The following is a 27,645-nucleotide window of genomic DNA, read 5'->3' on the forward strand; positions in this document are numbered from 1 at the left end:
TATTTATGAACTCCTGAAGTGCTCCCATTAACAAATGCAAAACAATTCGCAGAAGGTAGTTTTCAGCTTTGCATTTTATAGAACAGGAAGCATATCATGACTAAGAGGACAGAAATACGCTGAAGCAGCTGCCCTCAGCACACTGCCTTCCTGAACAACACAGGATTGTGCAGAGAAACAGGAAATGAAAACCTGTTATCTCCACCCCGATACATCACCAATATCAGCCCTGCTGTTTCATAACTTAGTGTTTTTCTCTGTTATGCTTTAAAAATAGTTTAAAGAAGAAAAACTTGTTCCATGTGACATAATTAATTTGAGCTTCAGCTAAAGTACTTCTCGTGGTAGAAATGATCCTGGCTATATTTGGAACACTGATACAATGTGTAGCTTTTTTCAGTAGTACCATTATTTAATTTCTTAGTTTCCAGACATTTGCTTCAGTTTGACCTTTTAAAGCAATTTACTTCAAAAGCTAAGGAAAAAATAAGTATAGTTAAAGAAACTCTGAAAGCACGAGCTGTGTTTTTACCCACATGGCTAAGTTTTGTCAACACAGATGCTTTTCTTTTTTAGGGAAGAAAAGCCTCTAGAGCCACACACGCATGCAAGACTACCCAAGTGAAAATTTTATTGGAAACATTCAAAAGTTGTAGTAACAAGATCACCTCATAGTATAAACTAAACCAATTAAAAATCTATTCATGATTACTGTACATTAGTGGAATATTACTCTTGGCTACCCACTTAGTGAATGAAATGGAATGAAAGCTGAGTTAGGAGATACAGCTCTAGAAACAAAAGACAATCTGCCCAGGACAAGATTAGAAAGAAGAACCTCTTTCTAACACAGGCATCCTCTGAGGATACAAAAACAAACTGAAGGCTCTGAAGCTTTGAGGAGTTCAGTTTTCCCATGTCTCTTTATCCTTTCAGTCACATGGTCACAGCATATAATCGAGTCCAGTTAACAGAATCGTATACGTTCTGCTTGTCCTTGAATTACAAGGAGGCACTCACAGAGTAACTGGGACTTTCAGAGCCTAGAAAAAGTAAAGATCACCTTCCACGTCACAAAGCTCCGCAGGATAACTTGATACATGGACAAGCATTTGCTTAGAACTAAATCCAGCTGGAAGTAACTTCACTCAGCATCTGTCGACTTATAGTGATCATCATCCACAGTGGAATAGATGTGTCCCTCACTGCTAAGGAATTCAACGGCTTGCCTTTGAAGAAAAAAAAAAGCAATTGTTAACTAGTTCATATCAACACCTTTCAGGGATTTCCCACATACAGACCCCATCCCTACTGTTTCCTTGTGGCAGCTGCCAAGGGAAGCTCTCGGTGGCTCTATCCTATGAGCAGTTTAAATGCTGCTGCACCGGTCAGTAGGTTCAGAAAGCTTCTCCAAAGCTAGGGCAATCTGCTCCCCCAGCATCTCTTAGACTTTGCCTGCCACAGAGGGGAAGGCCACCACTCTCAGTACTTCCCAGGTAAAAGCAGTACCTACAACTCTGCTTCAAAGGGGACAGAACACAGAAATATAATGGACGTTCACTACTGTCTTTAGGCTTCACTATTTTTCTAAGTCTCAGGGAGGAGAAGTTCTAAGAGACAGCAAAGGAGAAGAGAACAGAAACAGTCTATTCCCAAGTTTTGATCGGTGTGCAGAGGGCAAGGTAGTCCCTGAACAGGAGAAAATACTGCTGAGGCACTGCAGGACTCCCAGGTAGCTATTAGTTTGCTACTGAACCGTTCAATGGCTTGTTTTGAAAATAGGGAGCAAAGCATTTTATCACCCCTTCAGCTGACAATGGTTCATTCTAAGCTGTTGAAGACTTCAAAAGCTCTGGCTCACTACCACATCCAACTGGGAACATATGAAATTACTAGTGCTCTTTCACAAGTAAGGATCTGGGCTTGCCCACTATTTTCCTCTCTGCCTCCTTTTATCAGACTCCAGGAAGGACTGCCTGAATTTCCAGAACATCCTTTGTTTCTACACACTTACTTGATTGTTGACATGCTCATATTGTGGAGCTGAAGTTTCAACTCCTGAAGACTCATACCTTCTGGGACAGGGCAGTTTTTAATCAAGTTCAGCACCTGGAAAAGCAAGAACCACCATTAGCACACAGCTGAGCTTCTCTACCAGTGACAAGGTTGAGGAAGAACTATTCAACTTCAAAGAGTAACCAAGCTTGCATTTCTTTGTCCTACATCATGCCACAGCAGCCTCTCTTGCGACTGCTGTGCTCCTGGAGAAGCTGCTTGCACGTACCTGACTCTGATGCGCTGTGAGTCCGTTCACTGGTAGGCTGCCACCTCCTCCATAGCCCCCCACATCACCTATCCCAGCGGAGGAGAATGACTGAGGCACTCTTGATGCTGACTGAAATTATGAGAGTAAACTGCTGTGGTTATACAGGCTGCCAAAAACCCACAACATTAAAGACTTGGTGTTATTTCAGAGAGACAGTAATTAAAAATAGATTTCCAAAAGAAACTGCTGGAAATGGACTGCAACACAAATCTGTCTCCAAAGAAGCCAGGACTCCTGTTACACCTTCACTGTAGCGCTGCAACAGCTTCAAGCTTTCCAGCCCCACAACTGGTATACAATTTCCCCAATGAACCAAGAGGTCCCTCTCTTTGGGAGATAACCAGTAACCCAGTAAGGGCCAAGATGGAATCAGGATCTTCAAGTACGTACCATAAGATTTTTTCTGAGGATCATATGTGCATTGACAATCTCTAGTATGTGTGTGGTGAACTCATTCATATTTTCCAGAGGCATGATCTTAAATGCCACCAAGCTTTTCTTATTCTTTCAGAGAAGAAAAAAAAATAAAGCAAAGAAAAAAAAGTTAACATCACAGCAACCGGAACATGCTTAACAGCCAATGCAACTATTCTCTCCAGGAACAGGGACAGTGGCGGGTAGGGAGCTTGTCTGCATGTAACTAGTCCAAAATTTTCTAACTTACATTTTCATATGTGATTTTGCAAGACAATGCAGACAAGGTAACTTCTCCTTCTAACCAGCTGGTAATTAATTGCACTTTGCTTTAATGCATGCACTATTGTTTGAATATTTATTCATATATTTAGTTACAATATTTAGTTATGAGGCAACCACATCACATAATATGTTACAAGAAGCGTCCCCATTAACCAGAACCTAGTGTAAGCTCCACAGTGCAAACACCCAAGAGCCTGGTGGCCAGTACTCTGTTCCGCTGAAAACAACGTACTGATGAAGAGTGGCATTTTAAATGGGTCCTCTGTCCTTTGCATTTAGAAACAATTAAAGTGTTATTAAATACAGCCCTGGCAAAAACATTCAAGGATTTGTCCACAGGAAAGGATGAGCAAAGACCATGATTAAATGGATATTCTAAAGGGAGCCCCCTAACACTTTGCCAGATCACCAATCCTTCATGCTACTGCTCCAGCCTCGTGACTTGGAGTCAGATATGGGTAACATGATCTTACCTGGAAAGACCGAAGATGACCAGCTACTTTTACGTAAGTTCCTGGAGGTACCACAACATTCTCGCCACCTGCCTCCTAACAGAGAGGAAAAGGAGAAAGGAAGGTTTTGCTGATTCATGTTTCCATTTCTCAATTATCACAATAAATGACTTAGGAAAGGAGGCTTATCTCAAGCAAACACAAACCGCATGCATTCCTATGTCCAGTAAGAGCAGCTAGGTAAACATAACCATAAATGAAAAATAGAGAAAAAAATATTTGCTCGTTTGAACACACTGTAGACTTGACAGCAGTCAAAGCCAGTTGTCTGCTCTGCTGTCTCTGTCCACTTCCCAGATTTTCACAGGAGGAAAGAACCCTCAAATAGTAAAAAAGCAGGTGTTCAACTACACAACTTGGCATAGTTACGATAAACTTGCAGTTAAGCCAACTGAATGTCTGCCTAATTACTCTCCCGAAGTTGTTCAGCTGAACTCAGCTGTTAGCCTTCAAATATATCTCACAATAACATGGGCTAGCTTTAAAGGCCTGTTATACCAGCATGAGTTTAGTGAAAGTTATCAGCACTTCAGCAGTCATGCATCAGAAAACCAGACAACATTCATTGGTACGTGTCTTCATCTCAATCACAGAGCCACATAAAACATCTCTGTTCACTTTCTCTCCTTGACTTTCTACACAGAAGTAGAGCGTGCATGTCCCAGTTCAGCTATGAAGTAACGGTTGAGCTTCAGCAGCTAAACTCTAAAAAATTATAAAAAGTGATTCAACGTAGAATTGTGCATGTATTACAAAACAGGAGATGAGTCACGTACAGCACCAGTGATCTCTGCTACAGCAGCATCTCCCTTGGATTTCTGAGAGTTGTTATCCCTAAAACGCTCTTCAGAAAAGCCACATCTTTTTGATAAAAAAGTCCCGCGAGAAGCAGGGAGTTGGATTTGATGATCCTTATGGGTCCCTTGCAACTTGAGATATTCTACTATTCTGCAACTTTTCTCTCTCCACTGCTCCGAAAAGCTTTTAAAGAAGCGTGTCCATAACAAATCTGATGCTTACATCAGTATCAACCCACTGCCTGACGTCCATCGGGGCTGCTGTCATGTCATCCACTTTGTAGAGAATGTTCGTTGGTGCTTTCTCAGCGTGCCGTATGATCCCCATAATGGTGACCTGCATTGGAAGAGGGAAGAGTTTATCGGGGAAGGCCCCAGGAAACGAGTCCGTTTGACCCGCAGGCCCCCTGCTCGCCGCTTTCCCCCGCCGCCCACCTGCGAGATCTCCACATCGCGGATCCGGAAGGTCTCGTCGACCTGCTCGGCGGCCAGCAGCTGCGACACGGTGCAGGGCACGATGTTCTGGGAGCGGATTCTCTGCAAGGAATGGCGGGGCCGTCAGTGGCCGCCGCGCAGAGGCCGCCCCTCTCCCCGCTCCTCCGGCCGCTGCGGCCCAGCGCCCCGGGGCCGGCCGAGGCCCCGCTCCCGCCCTACCTGCTTCCTCTCCGCCTGAGTGCCGGCGGGGGAGCCGAAGCCACCCGGGGACTGCGTGTAGCCGCCCACAGGCCCCGAGCTGCCCACCGTGCCGTACCCGCCGTCGAAGGTCCCTGAGGGGGGAGAGGGAGAGCCCGTGAGGCGGCGGCGGGGAAGCGCGCGCCCCCCCAACCCCCGTCCCCGCCGCCATCACGGGTCGCGGCGGCGGCCTGGGGCCGCGCCCCCCGCCCCCCGCCCCCCCCCCCGCCGTCTCCGTCTTCGTCTCCATCGGCTCCGGCCGCCCCACGCCGACCCCAGGCGCCGTCCCCGGCCCGGCCCGGCCGCCCCCGGCCCGCACCGTGCCCGCTCCACATGGCGGCAGCCGAACGTCGGGCGCCTGCCTGCCCGCGCGCAGCGCCCCTCCTCCCGCCTCCGGCACCTGCCCAACCCGCGAGCGCCGCTCCGCCGGCGGGCAGCCAATCGCAGCCCTCCGTCTTCCAGCTCCTTCCAATAGGGGGAGGCCGGGGGAAGCGGCCGGCGCCATTTTGAGTGTGGGCGCTGCCCGGCCGCCCTCAGGTGAGGGGCAGGGCAGGGCAGGGCAGGGCAGGGCAGGGCAGGGCAGGGCAGGGCACGGCACGGCACGGCAGCCGCTGGCCGACATGCAGCCCGTCGCGCTCCTCCTGCTTTGCCCGCTGGCCGCGGCCCTGTCAGGTAAGGGGAGGCAGCGTGCCCCGCTCCCCGGCTGGACGGGCGGGGGGGCCCCGAGCGGTGCCCGGCGGCAGCCCCGCGCCCCCCGGTGAGCGTCGGCGTCTCCCGGCAGCGGCAGGGCGCTTCTGGCACGTCACCGACCTCCACTGGGACCCCGACTACGAGGCGGCGGCGGGTGCCGGGCAGGTGTGCCCCTCGGCCGGCTCCCGGGCCGTGCCCGCCGCCGGGCCCTGGGGCAGCTACCTCTGCGACGCGCCCTGGCGCCTGCTCGCCTCCGCAGTCCGCGCCATGAGGAACCGCCTGCGGCGGCCGGACTTCATCCTCTGGACCGGGTGAGGATGGGCCGGCGTCCCGCCGGGAGGGGGGGATCCGCTGCCCGGCCGCCCCCCCAGCAGCGGCGGTCGGAGGGGCTCTGAACCCGCCACTGGTGGGGCTCTCCTCAGCTCGCCTTCTCCGTCCTCCCGCTGCAGTCCTGGGGGCTGAGGGACGGTGTCTGCCTCGTTAGAGAGATGCTTCTCCGAGAGGAGAAACACCAAATATTCCAGGCATTGATAGTGGGGGTTCTGGGGTCACGCCTTGCCCTCAGGCTGTGGCACGGTCCTGCCTGCTCAGAGGGTTGCCAGGCTTTGGATGGGAGAACGGGCAGCCGGAGGGCTGGGGCATAAGGAGCTTGTGAGGGATCCAGGTCTCTACGTGGCAACTGTTTTGAAGAGCTAAGGTAAGGATGTGCCTTATGATGCAAAGTGGAGGCTTGGAGGAGAGCATAACCACAACAAGGCCTCTCGACGCCAGCAAGAGGCTCCCAACAAGCCCCAGCAGTGAGAAACAGTAAGGTAAGGAAAGGATCGTCCTTCCCTTTCTTTTTAATTGTTGCCAGCCCTGTCTGACTTCACACAGGCTCTGAGTACCTGGAACACTTGAGGGAATGGGATGTGCTCTTTCTGTTGGTACACCTAGTCCTGCCTGTTAGAGGCAGTGGGAGGAGAGCATTGCAAAACAGACTTGCAGCATTTCTTCAAACTGTGAAGAGGCATCTGGGAGACTTGTCTCAAAAAGGGTCTGTTTTGCTTTATAAGTGTGAAGAGCCTCCCCATGTTTTCTCCTAGTATGGTCTCCAGAAGTGGGCACTCTATTCCACAGGAGGCCTCAATAGCACTTGCAGACAGTAAAAGTTTTATTTTGCATGATTATTTTAAGTATATATGTCCCCTTGTAACGTTTGCTTTTCTTCTAGCAGTGCAACATCAACCTGTAACCTGCTGTAACCTCTAGTCCTAGTTTGTAGTGCTGTTGCCTGACCCCACGTTTTCATTTTCTGTCTCTGCAGATGATTGTTCTTACTTAGAAGTAGTTATCAGTCCTTATGACTTTATGTTGACTTTTCTTTTTCCTTCAAATTATTTCCCCCAGTTCTTTGACATCATGTTGAATTTTGATCTTCCTCTTTGATGGGCTTGCTGACAGCCCAGCATCATCTACAAATGCCATAAGCATATTACTGAAAACATAGAAGTGTGTATCTGCTGCACTTTTGGAGGCATTCCTTTGTTTCATTTTAATGAGAGTTGTTATCCTGCTGTTAAAACAGCTGTGCAAACAGCTTTGCTTCACTATTGCTGATCAGATGTTGACCTGAGATTGCAAAATGCTGTTCCTTGCAATATTTCCAGTCAGCTTTAGTGCCTATTAAATGCACTGAGGCAGAGTGAGCCTCCATTTCCTATGCTTGTGTACAGATTTTTCAAGGTAGAATAAAGCGGAGCCTGTTTTCACTTTGAGCAATTCCTTGAAACTCCTTCAGTGCCTTGGCCAGTTAACATAGCACTGGTTCCTCCCCCCAAAAGCTTTAACTTTATTTTCTAGAAGGCTCAAAGAGCAGTAAGCAAGTTTCTCTGCCTTGCTTATGTGGTAGGTTGACCCTGGCTGGAGGCTAGGTGCCCACCAAAGCTGCTCTATCACTCCCACCCCCTCAGCTGAACAAGGCAGAGAAAATATAACAAAGGGCTCGTGTATCGAGATAAGGACAGAGAGAGATCACTCAACCAATTAGTCACAGGCAAAACAGACTCGACTTTGGGAAAATAAACTTAATTTATTGCCAATCAACCAGAGTTGGGTAATGAGAAATAAAACCAAATCTTAAAACACCTTCCCCCACCCCTCCCTTCTTCCAGGGCACAGCTTCACTCCCGGATTCTCCACCTACTCTGCCCCCCCCCCCCAGCGGTGCAGGGGGACAGGGAGTGGGCGTTACCATCAGTTCATCACTTCTTGTCTCTGCCGCTCCTTCCTCTTCAGGGGCAGGACTCCTCACACTCTTCCCCTGCTCCACTATGGGGTCCCTCCCATGGGAGACAGTCCTTCATGAACTTCTCCAACATGAGTCCCTCCCACAGGCTGTAGTTCTTCATGAACTGCTCCAGCGTGGGTCCCTCCCATGGGCTGCAGTCCTTCAGGAGCACACTGCTCCAGCGTGGGTCCCCTGCAGGGTCACAAGTCCTGCCAGAAAACCTGCTTCATGGACTCCTCTATCCACGGATCCGGAGGTCCTGCCAGGAGCCTGCTCCAGCGCAGGCTTCCCACAGGGTCACAGCCTCCTTCGAGCATCCCCCTGCTCTGGCGTGGGGTCTTCCATGGGCTGCAGGTGGATATCTGCTCCACCGTGGACCTCCATGGGCTGCAGGGGGACAGCCTGCCTCACCACTGTCTTCACCAGGGGCTGCAGGGGAATCTCTGCTCCGGTGCCTGGAGCATCTCCTCCCCCTCCTTCTTCACTAACCTGGGGGTCTGCAGAGTTGTTTCTCTCACATGTTCTCACTCCTCTCTCTGGCCGCAGTTGCTGTGCCCCCTGCTATTTTTTTTCCCTTCTTAAATATGTTATCACACAGGTGCTACCACTGTCGCTGATGGGCTTGGCCTTGGCCGGCAGTGGGTATGTCTTGGAGCCGGCTGGCATTGGCTGTATCGGACATAGGGGAAGCTTCTAGCAGCTTCTCACAGAAGCCACCCCTGTAACCCCCCTGCTACCAAAACCTTGCCACACAAACCCAATACAGCTTATCACTTCAAGCATTTGACCTGTTAGTCACAGACAGTGACTGTGCTGCTTTTATTTTTCTAGAGACGATACTCCTCACGTCCCCAATGAGAAGCTTGGAGAAGAAAAGGTTCTGCACATAATAGAAAATCTGACTTCTCTGATAAGAGAGACATTTCCAGGTAGGATTTGAAGGGATGAGAAGGGGAGAGGGGCACAGAGTCTCATAGGAAGAGCTTACCAGGGTGGAAAAATGACAGAATTGGAAAGGGGAAAGGGATGGAAGGCCTGTGGTCATTGGGAGTTGTTTGTCCTCTTCCTAGTTGCTGTATGGCATGAGGTGTGTCTGAATTGAGGTGTCTGATGCGCACTCATTGTTTCAGGTTAGCTCACTCAGAAGAGAGGAAAATAAACATTTCTGTAATTAGTCATTAAGACAGAAAAGGCTGCAAGTTTTCCTCACACTTAATCCATGTCAGCAGTGGGGGAAGGAGCGTTATTGATGGTGAAAGCTCACTGATTCATCTGTAAAGCCATGGCTCTGGGGTGGCTTGTCCCAAGGAGGGATGGTCTTTGCAGTGTTGTAGTCCCAGTCAATGCAACCATATGGCTGTGGTGTGGATGATTCGCTTTTGCAAAGCTCTCAATTCATGCTGTTCTTTCCAAGTCTGTGAGTGTCTCGGGGAGCTTTGGTGCTGAGGAACTCTGAAGCAAGCATGGATTCCTCTGTGCCTCCTTTTCTCTGTCTCTAGATACTAAAGTCTATGCGGCGATGGGCAATCATGACTTCTACCCCAAGAATCAGTTTCCAGGGAAGGAGCACAGGATCTACAACCGAACAGCTGAACTGTGGCGTTCCTGGCTGAATGATGCTTCCACTCCTCTTTTCAGAGCAGGTATGCACCACTGGCTCATGTTGGCAGCTCTCTGGGAGATGGGGGTGGTTAGGAGAATACCATGAATGGTTTTCCCTGCTTCTATGCTCCGAGCAACAGTATTTATAGAGTATTTGCAGAGGAAGGGTCCAATTTAATGCTGATTTCTGGCACTGAGTTCTGCTTGTGAGAAAAGAAATTTCTTTATGCTTTAGTCTCTCCTGCTTTCCTCGAGTTACTGGAAAGTGTCCCTTCGGAGAATGCAGAGTGGTCAGCTTCAGTGGAATTAAAAAGATCTTTTAAGAAAGGTGCAGGTACAGGCAGCACTTTGGCTGTCTAGAGCTGCCCAGCTCCTGGTGCTGCACACTGTCCCCATGCAGGGCCTCCCTTCACCTTGAGAGGCATAGGCATGACAAGAGGCACATGGGGAAGAGTCGCTCCAAATCCCCATCCTGGGGTGGTCAGAGCGCTGCTGGCCCCTTGTCCAGTGACTCTGCTGTGGCTGTTGCCAAGGAATGGTGAGAGGGATGGAAACAAAGGGATCTGGGGTCACAGCAGTCAGCGTGACCAGACCTCCAGCTCTTGCCCTGTCGGTTGCATTTTTCAGGAGCTTTCTACAGTGAGAAGCTGCCCAGCCCAAGGACAAGGGGGCGAATGGTTGTGCTCAATACCAATCTGTACTATGACAAGAATAATGAGACAGCTGGTGAGGAAGATCCTGGAGGGCAGTTCCAGTGGCTGGAAGAAACACTGACCAATGCCTCTAGAGCAGATGAAATGGTATTAAAAGAAATGAATAAGCAAACTCTGTAGAGGGCTTCAACCAGCCTGGAAGCTCTTCTTGCTCCTGCTCTCCCCTCTGTGCAGTCACAGCATGGTGAGGGAAGTGTGGGCTTTGCGTTCAGTGCAACTCCTGCTTTTGTAGGTCTACATTGTGGGGCACGTCCCTCCTGGCTTCTTCGAGAAGAAACGAGGCATGCCCTGGTTCCGGAGTGGCTTTAATGAACGATACTTGAAAATCGTGCAGAAGCACCACAGGGTGATTGCTGCCCAGTTTTTTGGGCACCATCACACAGACAGCTTTCGGATGTTTTACAGTGATACAGGTACTGGTTCTGGCCACGCAAGCATTTGTGTGATAGCTCTGCCAATGCCCAGAAAATCACTGTTTTCAGTGGCTGTTATCTGAATGTAGCTGAGAAGCCAGAAAAGGCTTGTGAAATGCTTTGGTCAACAAGAGACAACAGTGGTTCTGATCTCCACCCCCAGCCTGTAGGTCCAGCCCTCCTTCCTGTTTACCCTCCATTTTGTTGTTTCCCCTCAATGCCTTGCAACTTCTTGCCTGCTCCCTATTGATGGGTTTTGGACATCAGCTGAGACATAAGGGAGCAGTTGCTAATCTTTGCATTGGGGTTACGGGTAGTGCTCTGGGTCTCCTTTGCTGAGTGTGGTTCTCTTGTGCACTCTCACTGCAAGAGTCTTTGACAGCAGTGGAAAGCCTTTTCTCAGCTGCAGCAGTCCCATGTTCAACCCCTGATGCTGTTCAATGTGCTGATCTTTATGCATGCACTGTTGTAACTAGGGCTGGTGACAAAGCTGCTGTTTGCAGTGTGATCGGTTCCCGGGGTGCTCACTGCTGCGTGGACAGGGTGTGATACAAGCCAAGGTCCCTATTCGTGGGTTGTTTTGCCTTTCTGTTAAGGTTCTCCAATCAATGTCATGTTCCTGGCCCCTGGAGTGACTCCCTGGAAAACAACATTACCTGGAGTGAACAATGGAGCCAACAACCCTGGGATTCGGGTGATTGACTATGATCCAGACACCCTTCAAGTGTTGGTAGGGGATCCCCATGTGCTGCATGCTGCAGTTCTAGAAGAGTGCTTTAATTCCTCCACGTGGTTTTAACAGGCGGGACTACAGGACCCAAGCAGCTATGAAGGAGAGGACCCAAACCAAGCTATTTCAGCCTTATGTCTAGCACAAAAATTTAGTGAGAACATCAGTGAGTGAAGGCAAGGTGACTGCAGTCAGCTGGCCCAGGCCTTTTGCTGGGATGAGTTCCCCAGGGCAGTGCAGGACCGGTTTTGTCGCGTTCTTCATGTCTGTAGCTAGTTTCCTTTGATGCTTGTGTTACTACCCAGGTAATGTGGATTGCACAACTCCTCTTTGAGGACTAACAGACTTGTCAAACTCCCTCCAAAAACTTTTAACCATCTAGAAAATTATTTGGGTCCCCCTGCTTGCTAAATTTATTCATTTGTAATGGATCTGAATTTTGGTGAATTGTAGGGGCAGCTTCTGTTTCCTCTGTCTCTTACTTGCAAAGAGGTGGAGGATAGGGTCTTTGTGCCTTTCTTTGCCATGGATAAAGCAGCTCTGTAGATGCTCTGTTTACATGTTTATAGCATGAGAAATGAGTGTGGAAATACACTGTGGAAGGCTAGGGAGCTAGTGATGCAGAGGGAAAGAGGGGGAAAGACTGAGAACAGAAATTGTGAAAAACTTTATTTTTTTTAGTTAGTTCACGGTTGAGAAAATAACTTCACTCAGTAAGTAACACTACTTAACCCTTGCTTCTGCCAGTGGATAGTGTTGGTAGTAAATAACAGAGTGATTTTGAAGCAGGCCATGCTCAAACTTCCTGATGTTTGGAGATAAAAGTCAAGAAGAGAAAAGCCATCCCTTCCTCCCTTACGAAACAGGATGCTTTTGTGGTGAGTTCTAGAGGCTTTCATCTGAGGTGTCTGTCCCCAGGTTCACACCTCTGTAGAAAGCACCTGTCGGGAGGCAGCTCACCCCTTGTTGGGCAGGGAGATGCGCTGCCTGCAGTGAATACATGTGTCTGTGATGCTGCACACCAGCATCTGGGAGAAGTGGATGATTGCATCCAAGCCAAACGTTTCACTCAAGGGCCGATCCTTTCCTGATTTGTCCTCGTTTTGTTGTTTTTCTCTCCCTGTAGGATATGGTGACTTACTACTTGAACCTAACTCGTGCCAACATGATGGCCTCAACGTGGGAGGAAGAGTTCCCAACATGGGAGGAAGAGTATAGGCTGACAGAAGCCTTCCAAGTCCCTGATGGCTCTCTGCGCTCCATGCAAACAGTGCTGGAGAGGATATCAAAGGATCCACACTATCTGCAGCAGTACTATGAGTTTAACTCTGTCAGATATGACCTCACCCCGTGCGAGGAGGCCTGCCGCGTTGATCATGTTTGTGCCATCAGGGAAGTTGATTTTACAAAATACAAGGAGTGTGTTAAAACCAGCAGCTCTGCCTCTGCCATCATCAGTGTTCGGCTTTTATTTTTCTGCTTGCTCTTAGGACTTCTTAGTCCCCGGCAAGCACTGTAATGACTGAGAGCAAGAGAAAACGAAGAGAGCACGAGTTCACGATGCACACGAATCGGCAATTGTGAATGCTTTTGGCATTGAGAACTCACTCTGAAACCAAGACAAAATCAGTGGTTTTACTAAAAGCTCTGTGATGTTGATGTGAAATCTAGAAAAGCTTGATGTATCAGGAAAGGGCAGTGATTGCTACAAAGTCTTTTTGTGCCAGACTGACTTGCATCAGGGAGTCCGTCCCCCTTACGCTGTGACTTCCGAGGTATTCTCGCAAATCAAGTGAAGACCAGGCTTCCCGGTGACTTTAACTTACTGTGCATGAGAGCTGTGAGCTGCCACTTGTTCCCGAGGAGTCTGCTGCCAGGTGGGTTCCTCATGTTGGCACACGCTTCGCTTCTGGAAAGACCACACAACTGGTGACCTGGAAGGTCTTGTTTTGGTGGCCTTGTACAGCAGCAGCCCTGCCTTTGGCTTATGAGCAGAGCCAGGTGGGATTAGTTCTTCCTTTGATGGTGTATGAACTTCAGCAAGTTTGGGCCATGACTTTCATGTGTCAGTGCCCAAGACAAGGCTCCAGGGTAAGAAGCTTGATTATTATTATTTTTTAAATTTTTTATTTATTTTTTCCCCCAATTGCTGAACATAAACAGCTCTTCCCTTTGTGCTCTCTTAACTTGCATCCACTTAGTTTCTTCCTTCAGCTGGGCATTGCAAGCTGACCTTGAACGCTTTGGTGATTTACCAACCTTGGGCTTTGCTAGCTTGTCCGAGAACCTCGAGGGAACCAATGCAAAGTGATGGCGTCAGACCCTTTAGGTTTGGGTGAAGGAGACGTAGAAGGAATATTGGTGTTGTCTGTGAAAGACAGCTCTTGCGCTCTCCCGGGGTCTGACATGGCAGAGCGGGAGCTCACAAAGCAGCGGGGTGTTGTGCTCAGAACACGTGGCCTGAGGGACCCAGAAGGCGCGGAGGGGGCTGCAGGGGCGAGGACCCAAGCCCGCCAGTGGAGCAGTGTAGGCTGGGCACGCAAATGTGGTGGCGTGCCCACCGGGGTGGCCGCGGTGGAATGGATGCATTGCATCGGAAGAGGAGCAAGGGTGCAGGAGGAACGGCTGCCTGCGGCCCTGGGGCTTCACGGCCGCGGTTGGCATTTGCCCCTGGTACCGCTTCAGAGTGTGTGCCAGAGCGGTGTGGCGGGTGCCTGAGGGCAGCTGTCGCGGGTTGTGCCGGGGCGCTCCTGGCTGCCCCTAGGGCAGCCGGTTCGGTGTGGGAGTCTGGAACCGGCTGGGGCCCCCTCTGCCAGTGCCTCGGGGCTGGCTGCCCCCGGCTGGGCCCTGTGCCCCCCAGCTCCGCTGCACCGGAGCTCCCTGGGGCGAACGCCGCCCTGAAAGGGAAGAGCGGGAGATGCTCGGTAGCGCTGGCCTCGGCCCTGTCCTGAAATCCTCCCGCTTGCAACGGGATTACAAGGCGGACGCTTCCCAGACCCGCTTCCTGGGGTGGCGTCGATCCCCCGGTTTCTTTTGAAGCAGCCTCCTGCGGAGGGGCGCGGGTGGACGCTCGCGTCGAGGGCTGCAGGCCTTCCCGCGGCGGGGGCGGGGGGTCGGCTGCCGTGAAGGACCGGAAAGGTCGCGGAGAAAGCAGTGCCGGCGAGCGCCGGTCCGTGGCTCGAGGCCGTGCTCTGTCCGGCGGGGGGGGTGGCAGAGCCGCCGCGTGAGTCGCGCCGAGTGCGGGGAGCCCCGCGGGCGGGGGCCGGGGGGCGGGCAGCGGGTGCCGCTTCCCGGGAGGGGGCGGCTCCGGGAGGGGGCGGGGCCTGCCCGGGAGGGGGGCGGGGCCGCGCCGGTCCCGCCGATGGCGCCGCGGGCCGCCCCGCCGCGGTTCGGGCCGCGGCAGCTGCTGCTGGCGGCGGCGGGGGCGGCGGCGGCGGCGCTGGACGTGTGCGCCGACGGGTGGGTGGCGGCGGAGTACGCGCGGGGCGGGCAGCCCGGCTGGGCCGCGCTGGCGCTGGCGCTGCTGGCCGCCGCCTCGGTCGCCACCCAGGCCTGCAGCTGGCTCTGGCTCCGCTCCGACCCGCCCGCCCTGCGCCCCGACGTGCCCCGGTGGCTGCTCGCCGCCCTCCACCTCCTCCAGCTCGGCTTCCTCTTCAGGTACGGTACCGCACCCCCGCCGCGGCGTTCTTCCGGTACCCCCCGAGGCATCCCTCCGGCGGCCCTCTGGTGCCTGCCCCCCCCCGCCCCGGCCCCTCCGCTCCGCCCCAGCCTCCCCCCTGCTCCTCCCACGCTGCCCCCTCACCCTGCTCCTGCGGGGGGGGGACAGGGGCCCGACCTCCTGCAGCTACCGCCCTGCCCGGGGAGCCCCTTGGACGTCCCAACACCCCTGCCCCCATCCCCGGCTGTCGGGATGTCCAAGGGACTCCCCGGGCAGAGCGGTTTGGCCCAGCCCCGGGTTGGAGCCCGGTAGAAACATGTCGGTGGGAGCCACCCGCCTCCCTCTAGCTGAAGTTTCCCGCCCATGTCCCAAAGGATCAGGTTTGCTCCCTCTCCCGGTGCTGCCACCGCTGCCAGAGGCCTCCTTGCCAAATGGAGCAGGGCTGGGTGTCAGATCCTGTGGGAGCAGCGAACACCTCAAAACCTCGTCTCAGCCTCGGCTCTCCCGGCTGTTTGGGGAAGCAGCGTGGCTGCACCGTGCCTCCCCTCCGGGGGGGAAGAAAACAGCATAAACCGGAGCATTTCAAAGTTGTCCTGCCAGGGCAGCGTGAGGACCGAGGGGCGTGCTGCGTTGCCACCCAGCAGCCCCTCACCACTGGCTGGGTCCCCACACAGGTGCCTCCACGCTCTGAAGGTGGGCTGGAAGGTGTGCTGGGCAAAGGCAGAGGAGGAGGAGGAGCAGAGACGCATGGCCTTCCTCTCCCACGATATCAGCATGCTGCGCCTCTTTGAGACCTTCCTGGAGAACACCCCGCAGCTCACCCTGCTCCTCTACGTTATCCTGCAGACAAACAAGGCAGAGCCCTCCCAGGGTGAGGGGTCTGGGGCTAGGGCAGGGGGGCTGCGGGGGTCCAGGCTTGAGGTCAGAGCGGGCTTGGAAGGGACAGACCAGATGGGCTGTCTGGGGGCTGCAGGACCCAGGAGGACACTGTTCGTCTGTCCTTGCTTGAGGTGTCATTCTTCTTCCACATCACTCCTTCCCTTGATGTGATACACAAGAGGGTGGATGCCTGTCCTGCACTTGCATGCTCCAGTGACTACGCTGGGCTTGGGGTGGGAGGTTGAAGCTGGGGGACCTGGGTGGTCATTCTCCTATGTGCCCCAGGAGAGGCTGAGGGTCAGGTAGAGAAATCAGGAGCCTGCTGGGGAGCGGGGAGATGCTGTTGTTGTGGATGTGGGCGGAGGGTGGAGCGCAGGCTGCCGAGGAGGCGCTTTGGTGCCCGTCCTGGGGTGGGGAGCAAGTGTCACTGCAGTGAAATGGGGAGCCCAGCCCAGGGAGTGCTGGTTGGGTGGAGCCAGCACTCATCTCCTCCTGCCTCTGTGGGCTGGGGGCTTCCCTGGCTGGGAGACAGGCTCTGCAGAGCTGCTGGGTCTTGTCGCTTCTTCCCTATCTCCTGGGCAAGGGCGGGCACCAGCCTCCTCCTCGGGGAGGGTAGAAGGCGAGGGGAGAGATGCAGGTGCTGAGGCTCTGGCCCTCTGCAGCAGCTGCTTTGCGAGCTGGTGGGATGCTTGATTTAGCAATGCTGGGCAGGAGGAGGTTTGAGCTGGCTTGGGCCCCCCCTCAATCTGCCCTCAGCATCTCCACCACTGTTTGCAGGACTGGGGATCTGCACTGCATTCCTGTGTGTGACCTGGTCTCTACTGGACTACCACCAGTCCCTGCGCTCCTTCTTGCAGGACAAGTATGAGCTGAGCCTGGGCTCCTCCATCATCTACTTCCTGTGGAACCTCTTCCTCATCTGCCCCCGCATCCTCGCGGTTGCCCTCTTTGCCTTGCTCTGGCCCTACGGCGTGGCTATCCACTTCCCGCTTGTGTGGCTGGCGATGTTCCTCTGGGTCAGCCTGCAGGGCACGGACTTCATGGAGTCACCTGGCCCCGAGCAGCTCTACCGGGCCATGGTGGCCGTGATCCTCTACTTCAGCTGGTTCAATGTGGCACAGGGGAGGACACTGTACCGCAGCATCATCTATCACAGCTTCATCCTGGTGGACAGCACGCTGCTGGCCCTGTCCTGGCTCTGGTGCCGGTCCCCCTCTGACGAGCACTCGTACCTCATCCCGGTGGTTTCCACTGCCCTGCCCTGCTACCTGCTGGGGCTGGTGCTGAGAGTCACCTACTACAAGTGGCTGCACCCCAACGTGCGGGCGCAGCAAGAGGGTGGCTTTGATGAGGTGGATGCCAATGGGAGGACCAACGGGCTGGAGTTGCGCTCACTGTCGGTGCCAGACCTCATGAACAAGCGAATGCAGTGGCTGGCCCAGGCCCAGTTGCCTGTCTCCTGGCCGCTGGGGCAGCGCTTCCTGAATGGGGCTGCTGCTCTTGAGTCTGCTGTCTGAAGCTGGCTTCTCCAAAGTGACTTGCCAGCAAGATAGAGTTGTTTTAGTCCTGCTCCCAGTTCTGCCCCCCTCTCCCCAGGCTGTTTTGGGCAGCTAGAGGGACCTGGCGGAAACCAGGGGTGATGTGCAAGCACCCGGCAAGTCCCATGGCACACAGCACAGCTCCCATGGCTGTGCCCTCAGGGAGAGCCATGGTGTTTGTGGGGGGGGTTGTCCAGCATGTTGTGACTGCACTGCAGTGTCAGCTTCTCTTGTTATTTATTATTAGCGTTTTCCAAAAAAAAAAAAAAAAAAAAGCAATGGTTTGTTTGTTTTCTCTGTGCCTCTCCTGTGCCTACTGCTGCCATTGCTGCTCGGGGAGGTGGGTGTGGGTGGGGGAGAACTTGTTCCCTCCTTGGCAGTGGCTATCTGATCTTTCTGTTTCCAGCCAGGGTTTTCCTCCTCCTGTTTTGCTGTTAAGATTAAAGATCGCCTGTTATCACCATGTTCAGAGAGGGACGGGGAAGGAGGCAGAGACTCCCCTGTGCTGGGAGAGCAGCTGCCACAGGTGGGCAGGGGCAGTGGGGTGCCTGCACCCTGGAGAGGGCGTTGCGGGATGGTGCAGGGTCCGGGCACGTTCCAAGGCGCATTCTCTGTGCACAGAAACGTTGGTTCTGCCCTTTGCCACGTTTGCCGGGTCCCTTCCTGCTGCAGGCTGAGGGAGGGCAGAGCTGAAGCTTGATGCTTGAAGCTGGGCTTGGGCTTGGGCTGGGCAGGTCACCCCTTTGCTGCTGCCCCAGATCGTTGCTTTTCTCCTTCGAGCAGCAAATGCTGATTGTGGGGTGGAGGCTGGCAGGGTGCAGCAACGCCACGGGAACCCATCCTGGGGGGGGAGGGCAGCGGCTGTGTCCTGGTGTATGGCTGCAGCATGGCTCAGTGCTTCTGGCTTATTACGGACACGTCATAGTCCCTTTGCTGGCATTCCCACCACCACCACAGCCTGGGCGGTGCTCCTGACGTGGTGACTAGGCTGGCGCTGGCTGTGACCAGTTTCTCAGCTGTACGTGGCCATTGATGTGATCAGTGTGGGGCTGTGCTGGCTCCTGGGCGTGGACACCCACTGCTTCCCAGCCGGGGCTGCCCCCAGCTTGGTGCAAAAACACAAGCAGGCCCCAAAACAGCCCCTGGCTTTTTTTGCTGTTGCCCAGCCAGCAGCCGTGGCACATACTCGCTGCCCAGTGTTGGCCCTTGGCCCCTTGCCTGCGTTGCCTGTGCTCCCAGCAGGACCCTGTCAGACCCTGTCCCAGGAGGGGAACCCCCCATACCAGGATGCAGCTGGAGGAGTATCTGAAATGCTTGTTTTACAGCTGTTCCTATAACACTGTAAGCCTGTGGCCAAGGACAGTGGCACCACAGCAGAGTTGGGAGGAGGGTTGGCTGTTGACCTTGTGCAAAAGAAAAAGGGAAGGAAAAGTTTGTGTGGGACTAGCCAAGCACCATGTGCCTCTCCTGGGCACCACAGCAGAGCGAAGGAGCTGGTACCTCCACTGCTGGTTCCCACAGGACACCCCAGAGGATCGGGGTCTCCGGCAGCTGCTTGTGCCAGTGGCTGCGCTGCGACCTGTGGCACCATCACCCTGAACGCCGCTGGTGCCAGCGATCCCAGCCCAGGCCATGGCAGGGTACAGGGACTGACTACAAGGGGTGTCAGAGAACAGGCTGAAGCAGTGACTATAGAAAATAAAGACTTTATTTTTTTTTTTTCCAGTTCATAGGACAGTTCCCATTACACAGACCAAAGGCTCCACAGCCAGCAGCGCCCAGGGCTCACCCCTCTCCTGCTGCCGAGGGATCCCTGCAAGGGCTGCTGCAGGCTGCAGGGATCCTGCTGCTTTCCATGCGCTCCAGCACGGACATCTCCCCCCCAGGCTCTCGGAGGCAGCAAATATTAGTAGTTTAGGGGGTTTTTAAAGCCTCCGCAGCTGCGGTGAAGCTGGAGGGGAGGCCAGCAGCACCCAGGGGGGCTTGGTGTCAGCGCCCCGGGCCAGCAGGCTGGCTGTCATTCAGGCATTTGGGTTTGTCACCAGTTCAGCTACAGCCAGGTCAGGGGTAACGGGAAAGCCTAGAGAAGAAAATCAATGCTTGGATAGAGATGCTGTTCCTGCCATACGAGACAGCAAAAGTCTTAAATTCAGCCGGCAGAGGTAAAAATAAAATAGCCAGGTCAACCTTTATTAAACATAAACACAGAAATGTACCATCAACCTCCTATTATAAAAGTACTTTACATACATTCAAGGAAACATCGTATAAATATCAGTATGAAATGTCACTGGCTGCAAGAGTTCCACACTCAGCTAAAATTTTGCCAACATCTTAAAATTTCCTTAAAACTTCTTAAAGTAAACAAACACAAAGCAAAGCCAGCCAGCTGCCAGGCTGCTTGGTACCTTGGGTCCAGCACTCGTTGCGAGTGCCTGGGCAAAACACATCCCACCTCCCAGCACAGGCCAGCACGGCTCTCCTGCAAGCTGCTTTGGACGTTAGTGAAGCAAAGGGGCTGCTCAGCCATGCCAGATGGTGCGAGGTTAAGGCACAGGGTTTAATCCCAAAGTTCAGCCAGCCACAGTGGGTTCAGCCAGTCCGAACAGGCTGTTTCACAGGCTGGGACATCTCCCATGCCCGCTTACAGGAGACCTTTGGATGGGCTGGGGACCCGCAGAGAGATGTTCAGGATCCAGCACAGACTCTCCTGTGACTGCAAATACATCCTGATCTTCTGGTAACATTTCAGACCTTGGGAGCAATGGGGCTGCTTCTCGGCGTGGCTCACTGCTTACCAGCTCTGCTCCGGCTGACACAGTAACAACACCTTACAGGGACCCCAGCTGAACTGGACTCTATGGACCCAGCAGTAATGGAGCTGTAGCCCTGTAGCATCTCTCCCTGCTCTGCACGGGCCCCAACCTGCTGTGAAACACCAGCACACACCTACATGGGCTGTCCCAGCTGTGTGGGAACACCTGGTAACACACCTGAGCTCTCCATCTTATGTACATGGCAGATGGGCAAACACACCCCGTGGGCTCCTGCTCCTCTTCAAACCCTGCTGCTGGGCACTAAACAGCATGTCCCCAGCTTGTTCCAGGGGCTCCGCTGGGCCAGCAGCTGTGAGCAGAGTGGCAGCTCTTGGTGCAGCCAAAAGACATCCCCTCCACTGAGCTGTTCAGTAACACCCACAGCAGAAATTGGCTCCTCAGATTGTTCTAATGGGATGAGAGGTCATGTTGCTTGCAGGCAGCAGGTTCTACGCAGACAGCATGCTCTTGAAGCAGAGTTACTGGGGAAATATGCAGACCCAGAGCATCCGCCTGAGATCACAGCACAAAGCCAACACCTAGCAAGGAGCTAGATGGAAAGCAGACCACTCCCAACTCCTGTGACCACCTTGGAGAAAGAGAATCTCCCCTCAATTTTTTTTTTTTTTTTAAAAGTGAAACTGGAGCTAGGAACATGTAGAACAGAGACCTCTGTGTCCAGTCCCTTAGCTCTGGGGATCCAAACCCCTTGCTCTAGGCACCTTCTCCACGGTGGTGACCAAAGCTGGCCCAGGAACAGACACTCCTGGGGCACAGCAGAGCATGTGCTGTGCTGGCCCAGCAACTCCCCCAGCACTGATGGAAATTATTCCTCAGTAATTAATGCCATGAAAGGAATGCAGCAAACACATCACCTGCTTCTGTGGGCACAGCCTGAGTGGGTCAGTGTCCTCCCTGAAGTGACATGCTTTCAGACCAGTCCCCCATGGGTCCCAGATGGGTCACACTGGGCTGGAGACCAGAGATCTGGAGGGGTTTGGGTGCAGCTGTGGTGTTGGCTCAGCAGGAGCAGCAGAGGCGTGCAGTGGGGCGCAGCAGACATCTGTCCTCTGCGCAGAAACTCAAGGCACCTGCTGATTTGGTGCCACCAGGGTACCGGGAGGAGGCAGATATCACTGAACACAGCCCGACCTGGCACAAACCCAGCGCTCCGTGCCAGCCCCCAGTCTCCAGCTGGCTATTGCGGGCCAGTGGTACTGCAGGTCACTGACTTCAGCCTTTTTTTCCAAGATGGTAGCAGAAAAATCAGTGTAACCATCACTCCTAAGGTCAGCGCGCTCCAGGCTGCCAAGTCACAGTGTCTTAGAAAATTAAGTCCCTCTTAACGTGAGTGTTGTTTCTACCTATGTAGTTAGGCTAATGCAAAGAAGAATACAAGAAAATTGAATCTGATTCTACTAAAAGGAACTTACTCTCACAAACGGAGTCAGGAAAGCAGAGGTGAAGATTAATAACCATACTCTTCTTTGTAACATTCATGAGGATTTAGTTCTCTCAAATTATTCCTAGTCCAGACAAGGACTCTATTCACATCTGAGCAGTCTGCAATAGTGTTGTGCTGTATCTAATGTTCATAGGCAGTTTTGTTTTCTTTTACAGGGAAAATCTGTGGGATGTATGGTCTGGGTCATGGATAGCTGGAATCCAATGATCTCCTGCTTGTTAACAGGGCTTGTGCACACATTGACTAGAAGCCACCGGGATCAACTCAGAACACCAACAATTTCCTCTATAAGGAACCACGTATCCCAGAAACATTCCCATATCTATTTTCCAGTAATCCCATGTTGAGGAAATAACATAAGGACATTGTAATAAATTAACTGCTTTGAACACCCAGGGAAGGAGAGAGGACACATTTCACAGCAATAGAGGTATTTTTGACATTTTCATTAATATTTCCTACGAAAAAAACCATAGCTCTTTTCAGCTTTGCGAAACAAGGGAGGTTCAGCTCTGCCATCAGTATTTTTCTACAAAAATAAGGTTTTGTGTTTACTTGGGTTCTACAACTAAGCTGAATAGAAAGGAGAAGGCTCTTACAAATACTTCTGCTGTTGTATCACCCCTTCCCTCTGGAGACTACCTGCTAGAGGAATTCAGCTGGTTTCTGTAAGTCTCTTCTTCAGACAAGCTCTAGCTCTGCTGAGTCTAGTGCTTCTTTATAGGACACCTTTGTACTTGGCAGGGCCTGTGCTCCTGAGGAAACAAACTGGTGTCACGTTCTACTGTACAGTTTGCATTAGGTATGTTTTCTTCATCAAGCTGAAAAGTGAGTTCCCAAATGTAATAGATTTCTGCCTCCCCAGCGATGGAGAGGGCTTGCAGGAGCTGCAGTCACACCTTTGCTCCAACTTCTTACAGAAAGTCTAACTCGAGGGCTTGGTGAAGGGACACAAGGTCTGCATGATTTGTGATCCTCCAGAAAGGCATGTTGTGCTATAACAGAGAGATGACAAAGTCAGGTTTATCGGAGTGATTTTACAGCTCAGTGGAAGCAGTAAAGGTACCACTGTAGTGTTGTGCAATATGGTGTTTTTGACAGCACCGTCTGAGCATACCATGTTCAGGCAGGACCTCAGCCATATGCATATCAGTATGTGAAGCCTATCTTATCTGCACATCTGTTTATGATGGGCACCGGCACTGACTATCAGCTGCTTTGCCCACTCATGATGGAAATCTCAGTGCTTGGCTGCGAGCTGCTGCTTCACCCAGGAAAGCCTTTCTAGGGCTCCCAGGGAACCTGCGTAGACAACTCTGGCATGTGGCAGACAGTGCAGAGACGATGTCCTGACAGTCATCTGTGCACTTTACTGCCTTTAATTAGCATGACTGAACAACCTACTCAGGCCTGTCCAAATCAGTCAAACTGTTTGATCCTTGTTTGCAATTCAGACTAACAGTAGATGCTGTGTATTGATCTGACTGCTGGCAAGCAAGTCCTGAGTCCCTCCGTGCTCCTGAGAAATTGCATTATCCTAACTGCATGCTATGATCAAGACATGCTACATCAAGATACTGTTTTACAGGGACAATGTTATACGCAATTCTAAACAACAGTGAACCAGAAACTTTAAAGCCCCAAGAGCCAGAAAACTCCCCATTTTAATGTAGTGAAAGATCTCTTGCATCAAAGGCAAAGTTTCCCTCTGGCTGCCCCGGCCTGAAGCGTTCAGCCCTGGAAAAAGAGTCCCTGCAGAAAAAGACTGCTGCAATAACTTCCCTTTGCATCAACCCACATCCCACCTCTGTGGAGTCAGAAACCCACCTGCTTAGCTGCAACCTCTTCATCACGCCCGTCTCCAATTACCACATAGGTGACTTTCTTTCCAAATCGTGACACGATCCTCTCAAAACAGCTCTCTTTACCTGCCAAAAGACAATCCCACTATCGTGAGCCTTAGGCAGAGAGTTCTGAACAGAACAGAAGCCTGAACCGGTCCCTTCTTCCCCGTAGAGAAACACATTCTTGTCTTACTGGGAAAAGGATAACACCAGTTCAGCCTGCGAGGCCAGAAGCCACCACTATTACATGGCCAGTTGTACCACAGCAGCCATGGGGGCTGCTCAGCTGCAGAAATTGTATTTCCTGTGTAAAAATCCCAGCTAATCCACAGCAGACGCCTCAGTGCCAGGTACTTAGCACAACTCCTTACCTATTTTTGTAGCACTATAAATATTTTCGATGGGAAACACCTCGCCCAATCCATACAGGAGAACTTTGGCAAGAGCTGGCACCAGTTGGGTGGTTGTGATCAGGATGTTCACACAGTTTTTTCTAAAAGAAGAAAAAACACTTGTAAAAGCACATCTATGGCCAGTGGTGCTGACAGCTACTCTGGGCAGCTTGCTCAGCTTTCCAAACAGCCATGTGCTTTGTTTCAAGAGGCTCTTTAGGCCAAGATATTGATTTGTGGTTTTTGTCTGGTTTTGCTTTTTGTTTTAAACAGACATTCTCTGGCAGAAATGCCATTTTGCGAGCACAGTCCTATTATGGGGACCTTACTAACAACAGATGTTGCAGCAGAAAAATCCCAAAGGGTGCTCATGAGTGGAGTTCCTGCTCACTCACTTTGATTCCCAGTTACCTGTGACAAACAGCAGTAGTATTACACACGGGCACTGCTGCAACACAGCACTGCATGCAAATCTAAGTGAGAGAAAGGGCTCAGAAAGCAATATACACAGTTCCCATACCTGGACTGTATAAGTAGCAGGGACTTTAATGCTGTTTCCAGCCAGGAATCTGTTAGCACTTCTATATCGGTCCTTAGTCGCTGCAGAGCTTCCCTCTTCTGCGGGCTAAGAAGGCCTGGAAGGCAAGCAACATAAGTTTTCCCAGCTGAGTTGGCAAGTCTAACACAGAGAGAGCCATCACTCAATTTAACAGCTGCCTGTTCTGCAGTAAATAGCACAGTACTGAAGGCAACTGAAAGCTGAGACTGTCTCAAGGCAATGGGAGAAATCAGCTTCCAGTGACACAGATCAGCCCAGACACCCATCTGTTACTCTGACTGTGGGGAATTGGCTAGATACTTTTCTCCAATTATTTAAAACCATTTCTCAGGATACATGCAACAAAATGCACTTCTCTTGTACAAAGCACTTGCAGCAGTAGGTGTGTCTGAGCCACAGACAGCAGGGGAAGGAACTCCTGCAGTCACCCTCTCTGACTTCCTACTTCCCAAGGACCCTTTCCACTTTAATCCATTTTAGATATCTTTTTAATCCCCCCCTTTTTTTATTCCCGTATTTTTATCCCTTTTAGATAACATTTTCTCAAAGCATCCAGTTTTGAATTAAAAGCAGCCAGAAATGGAGCCCATACACTCAAACCTGCTCCTGCCAGTAAATACAACAAGGAGCAGCTTGAGTTGGAACCTCTCTCCACCCAATTTCCAGCCATGACATACGAACCAGCCCTGAAGTACACCAGTCCTCTGACAATGAGGCCATGGAGGGACCCACTGTGGGCTGCACTGACAACTGCTTTACCATGTGGCTTTAGACAGGTCCTGAAAAACTTTGCATCCAGGTTTCCCATGTGCAAAATATGGAATAATGGTCTGATCCCTACCAGAAATAAGGTAATTGCAGCATACTGAAATGCAGACTTGTATCGACAGATTTTTAAGGCTGAAAGTTACAGTTTTGACCACCTGGTTTTTAGAAAATATGTCCAATAAAACATTTTATCAAGGTTTTTTTGTGTAGGCAAAGGGTATCCAAACCCACAACCCACCAGGCCAAGTCACCCTGCCAGGTGAGCTGCTCCAGCAGCACCCCTTTCCCAGGGATGTCAATGCCAAGATTGAGACTAAACAGAAAATTCATCTACATTTGATATATGTGGTTTGCATCAGTATTACTACTTTGGCATTGGAAGGGAAGCAAAACTAGAAGATTTTAAGCGACTTTGTGAACAGATGGTAGAGATGTTATGTCAGACTATAAGCAAAACAGCCAAAAGGGTGAACACTGTATTTCTTGACAATGGCATGATAAAAGACAGATTTTGTGAAGACACGAGAGAAAAGACCTCCTAAGCAGCGTGATATGTAAGTCATTTAGGCCAGTCTTAAGCAGAGTGACAGGCAGCCTTTCATAGCAAAGGGACACTGCACCAAAATTTTCTCTTAGATACAAAATTGACTGACCATCCCTATCTACATGATAACTCACAGACTGCACTGGCACACCGTTCGGTTTTGGAAGACGTACCCTCTTAGATTCCATGGAGATTTGATCCCATTTAGCACTAGGAGAATGGTTACTTTTCATGTTCAAACATTCAGGAAAGTAAAAGCTCTGAGGAAGGACGGCGTCTGGCACCACAAACTCTGTTTAGTGCTCAGATATCGGCGCAGGTGAACACTCACCTCCAACATTAGTTTTGTATTTGTCGTAGATCTCTCGTACCCTGCGGTAGCGGAAGGCCAGTTTTCTCATCCAGTCCACTCCACCCTGGACACCAACTGATGAGCTGTGATTTGCGTTACTTCCTGAGCCACTGAAGCCATCCGTGGAGAAATTGTAGTTGCTATTTCAGAAAAGCAGATCTCTTACATGTGCCACAGCAGCAGAATCACTGCAGCTTTTCTGGTGGGGTTGCAGACTTCAGCTCTGACAGCAGCTAGAAAAGCACCTCACAGAAGAACTCTGCACAACCACCACTGCACCCCAATAGCAGAAACTTACTTCTATGGGCAACGTACTCTGATATCCAACTACATTTGCTGCTGGTTCTGAACTGCTGTACTGAAATGTACTAATTCAACTCTTCTTTCACACTCTCCACTACAAAACCTTCCTTTGGTCTTTGACTGCTCACTCCTCTGTGATACGGAGCATCCTTCCCACTAACCCCTTTCTCATCCTGCAGTGATAAACCCCAGCACAGTATCTTCCAAACATAACATCTGCGTCTTTACACCACAGCTGCAGCTCCACAAGCAGATGAGCTGCTTTACCAGCTCATGACTGCAGGAAGCAGGTCCTGCTTCACCACCTTCCCTGTATTTCTTTCTTCCTGACAGACAGGCACTTCTGACCTTTCCATGAGCCAGTTCAGCTCATTAATGCAGCAGAAAACTTGCCCTCACCCTGCCTGATAGTGTGCACAATCAGCTCACAGAGGGATGCAAACCACAGGGAGACTTTCAAAGGTCAAGATCATGAAGTCTGGAGTGTTCATCCTCCATTCATCACAAGTCATTGAGCGCACAGGCAACATTCAACAATGGACAATATAATTCATACTATAATTCTGAAAGTCTTAATGTTTTGTACGTCTTCAGAGAAATACCACCCAGCAAACAAACACCATTTGCCAAGTTTCATTCCCTGCACAATACTGACCTCCATTCCTTAACCCCATTTGGGTTTGAAGTCCCCACAGAAAACAGATTACATCAGCTATACATTTCATGCATTCATCAGTACATCACCTTAAATCTTGGCCATTGTCATCAGATGCCACATCTTCAATGTGTACCTGGTCACACTCCTGTTTAAGAAAAAAATAAAAATAAAGTCACGCTGTTGTAATCCAGAAACATACTGAAATTTGCAGATTAAAGAAAGTACGATATAAAACAATCCCCTCACACTTCCCAACAGCAACAAGCCATGCCATACTGCCTCCATAAACTTATACATAGCTTCCATTAGCTTTGACTTCCAGTACTAGGTTTTACTTCTCAGCACCTAGAGGTCCTTGCCAAGACTGGGATTTGAAGTACCAGAAAAGTCTGAAAAAAGCATGTTTCTATGACATTTCGAGTTGTCTGCAAAAAAGGACTTTGACA

At 51.5% G+C, this 27,645-nt stretch overlaps 4 protein-coding genes across 13 annotated transcripts in view; 2 read left to right on the forward strand and 2 right to left on the reverse strand.

The window, feature by feature from the left end:
• Nucleotides 1-606: 606 nt before the first annotated feature.
• RPA2 (replication protein A2) lies at nucleotides 607-5,628 on the reverse strand. Its single transcript, XM_052810621.1, has 10 exons — nucleotides 5,610-5,628; nucleotides 5,326-5,538; nucleotides 4,989-5,101; nucleotides 4,770-4,871; nucleotides 4,558-4,671; nucleotides 3,499-3,573; nucleotides 2,717-2,830; nucleotides 2,285-2,395; nucleotides 2,015-2,109; nucleotides 607-1,229 (listed from the first exon to the last, which is right to left on the reverse strand). The coding sequence occupies exons 1-10, from the start codon at nucleotides 5,626-5,628 to the stop codon at nucleotides 1,145-1,147; spliced, it is 1,041 nt and encodes a 346-aa protein (XP_052666581.1). The 3' UTR covers nucleotides 607-1,144.
• On the forward strand, nucleotides 5,565-13,609 carry SMPDL3B (sphingomyelin phosphodiesterase acid like 3B). Of its 3 annotated transcripts, XM_052810771.1 has the most exons (8): nucleotides 5,565-5,678; nucleotides 5,794-6,007; nucleotides 8,797-8,894; nucleotides 9,465-9,608; nucleotides 10,195-10,367; nucleotides 10,513-10,693; nucleotides 11,290-11,423; nucleotides 12,550-13,609. In XM_052810771.1, the coding sequence occupies exons 1-8, from the start codon at nucleotides 5,627-5,629 to the stop codon at nucleotides 12,940-12,942; spliced, it is 1,389 nt and encodes a 462-aa protein (XP_052666731.1). In that variant the 5' UTR covers nucleotides 5,565-5,626; the 3' UTR covers nucleotides 12,943-13,609. The 3 variants fall into 3 exon arrangements, with proteins under 3 accessions (XP_052666731.1, XP_052666732.1, XP_052666733.1); XM_052810772.1 differs by lacking the exon at nucleotides 5,565-5,678 and having other exon boundaries at nucleotides 5,892-6,508; nucleotides 7,086-8,894; XM_052810773.1 differs by lacking the exon at nucleotides 5,565-5,678 and having other exon boundaries at nucleotides 5,892-6,508.
• Nucleotides 13,610-14,769: 1,160 nt separating this feature from the next.
• On the forward strand, nucleotides 14,770-17,753 carry XKR8 (XK related 8). 2 transcript variants are annotated; one of them, XM_052810775.1, is made up of 3 exons: nucleotides 14,770-15,080; nucleotides 15,756-15,952; nucleotides 16,738-17,753. In XM_052810775.1, exons 1-3 carry the CDS (start codon nucleotides 14,785-14,787, stop codon nucleotides 17,475-17,477), a joined length of 1,233 nt encoding a protein of 410 aa, XP_052666735.1. In that variant the 5' UTR covers nucleotides 14,770-14,784; the 3' UTR covers nucleotides 17,478-17,753. The 2 variants fall into 2 exon arrangements, with proteins under 2 accessions (XP_052666735.1, XP_052666734.1); XM_052810774.1 differs by lacking the exon at nucleotides 14,770-15,080 and having other exon boundaries at nucleotides 15,249-15,952.
• Nucleotides 17,754-19,667: 1,914 nt separating this feature from the next.
• The window catches only part of EYA3 (EYA transcriptional coactivator and phosphatase 3), a 64,896-nt gene continuing 56,918 nt past the window's right edge, over nucleotides 19,668-27,645 (reverse strand). For all 7 annotated transcript variants that reach the window (XM_052812094.1, XM_052812095.1, XM_052812093.1 and 4 more), the window contains 6 exons: nucleotides 27,286-27,344; nucleotides 26,218-26,378; nucleotides 24,536-24,650; nucleotides 23,995-24,116; nucleotides 23,607-23,707; nucleotides 19,668-22,774 (listed from right to left, as the gene is read on the reverse strand). In XM_052812094.1, coding sequence (XP_052668054.1) covers nucleotides 22,694-22,774; nucleotides 23,607-23,707; nucleotides 23,995-24,116; nucleotides 24,536-24,650; nucleotides 26,218-26,378; nucleotides 27,286-27,344 — 639 coding nt within the window. In that variant the 3' untranslated portion in view covers nucleotides 19,668-22,693. The remainder of the gene's footprint in view (nucleotides 22,775-23,606; nucleotides 23,708-23,994; nucleotides 24,117-24,535; nucleotides 24,651-26,217; nucleotides 26,379-27,285; nucleotides 27,345-27,645) is intronic.

This window comes from Harpia harpyja, chromosome 16 (assembly GCF_026419915.1).
Source record: "Harpia harpyja isolate bHarHar1 chromosome 16, bHarHar1 primary haplotype, whole genome shotgun sequence".
Classification (NCBI taxonomy): domain Eukaryota; kingdom Metazoa; phylum Chordata; class Aves; order Accipitriformes; family Accipitridae; genus Harpia; species Harpia harpyja.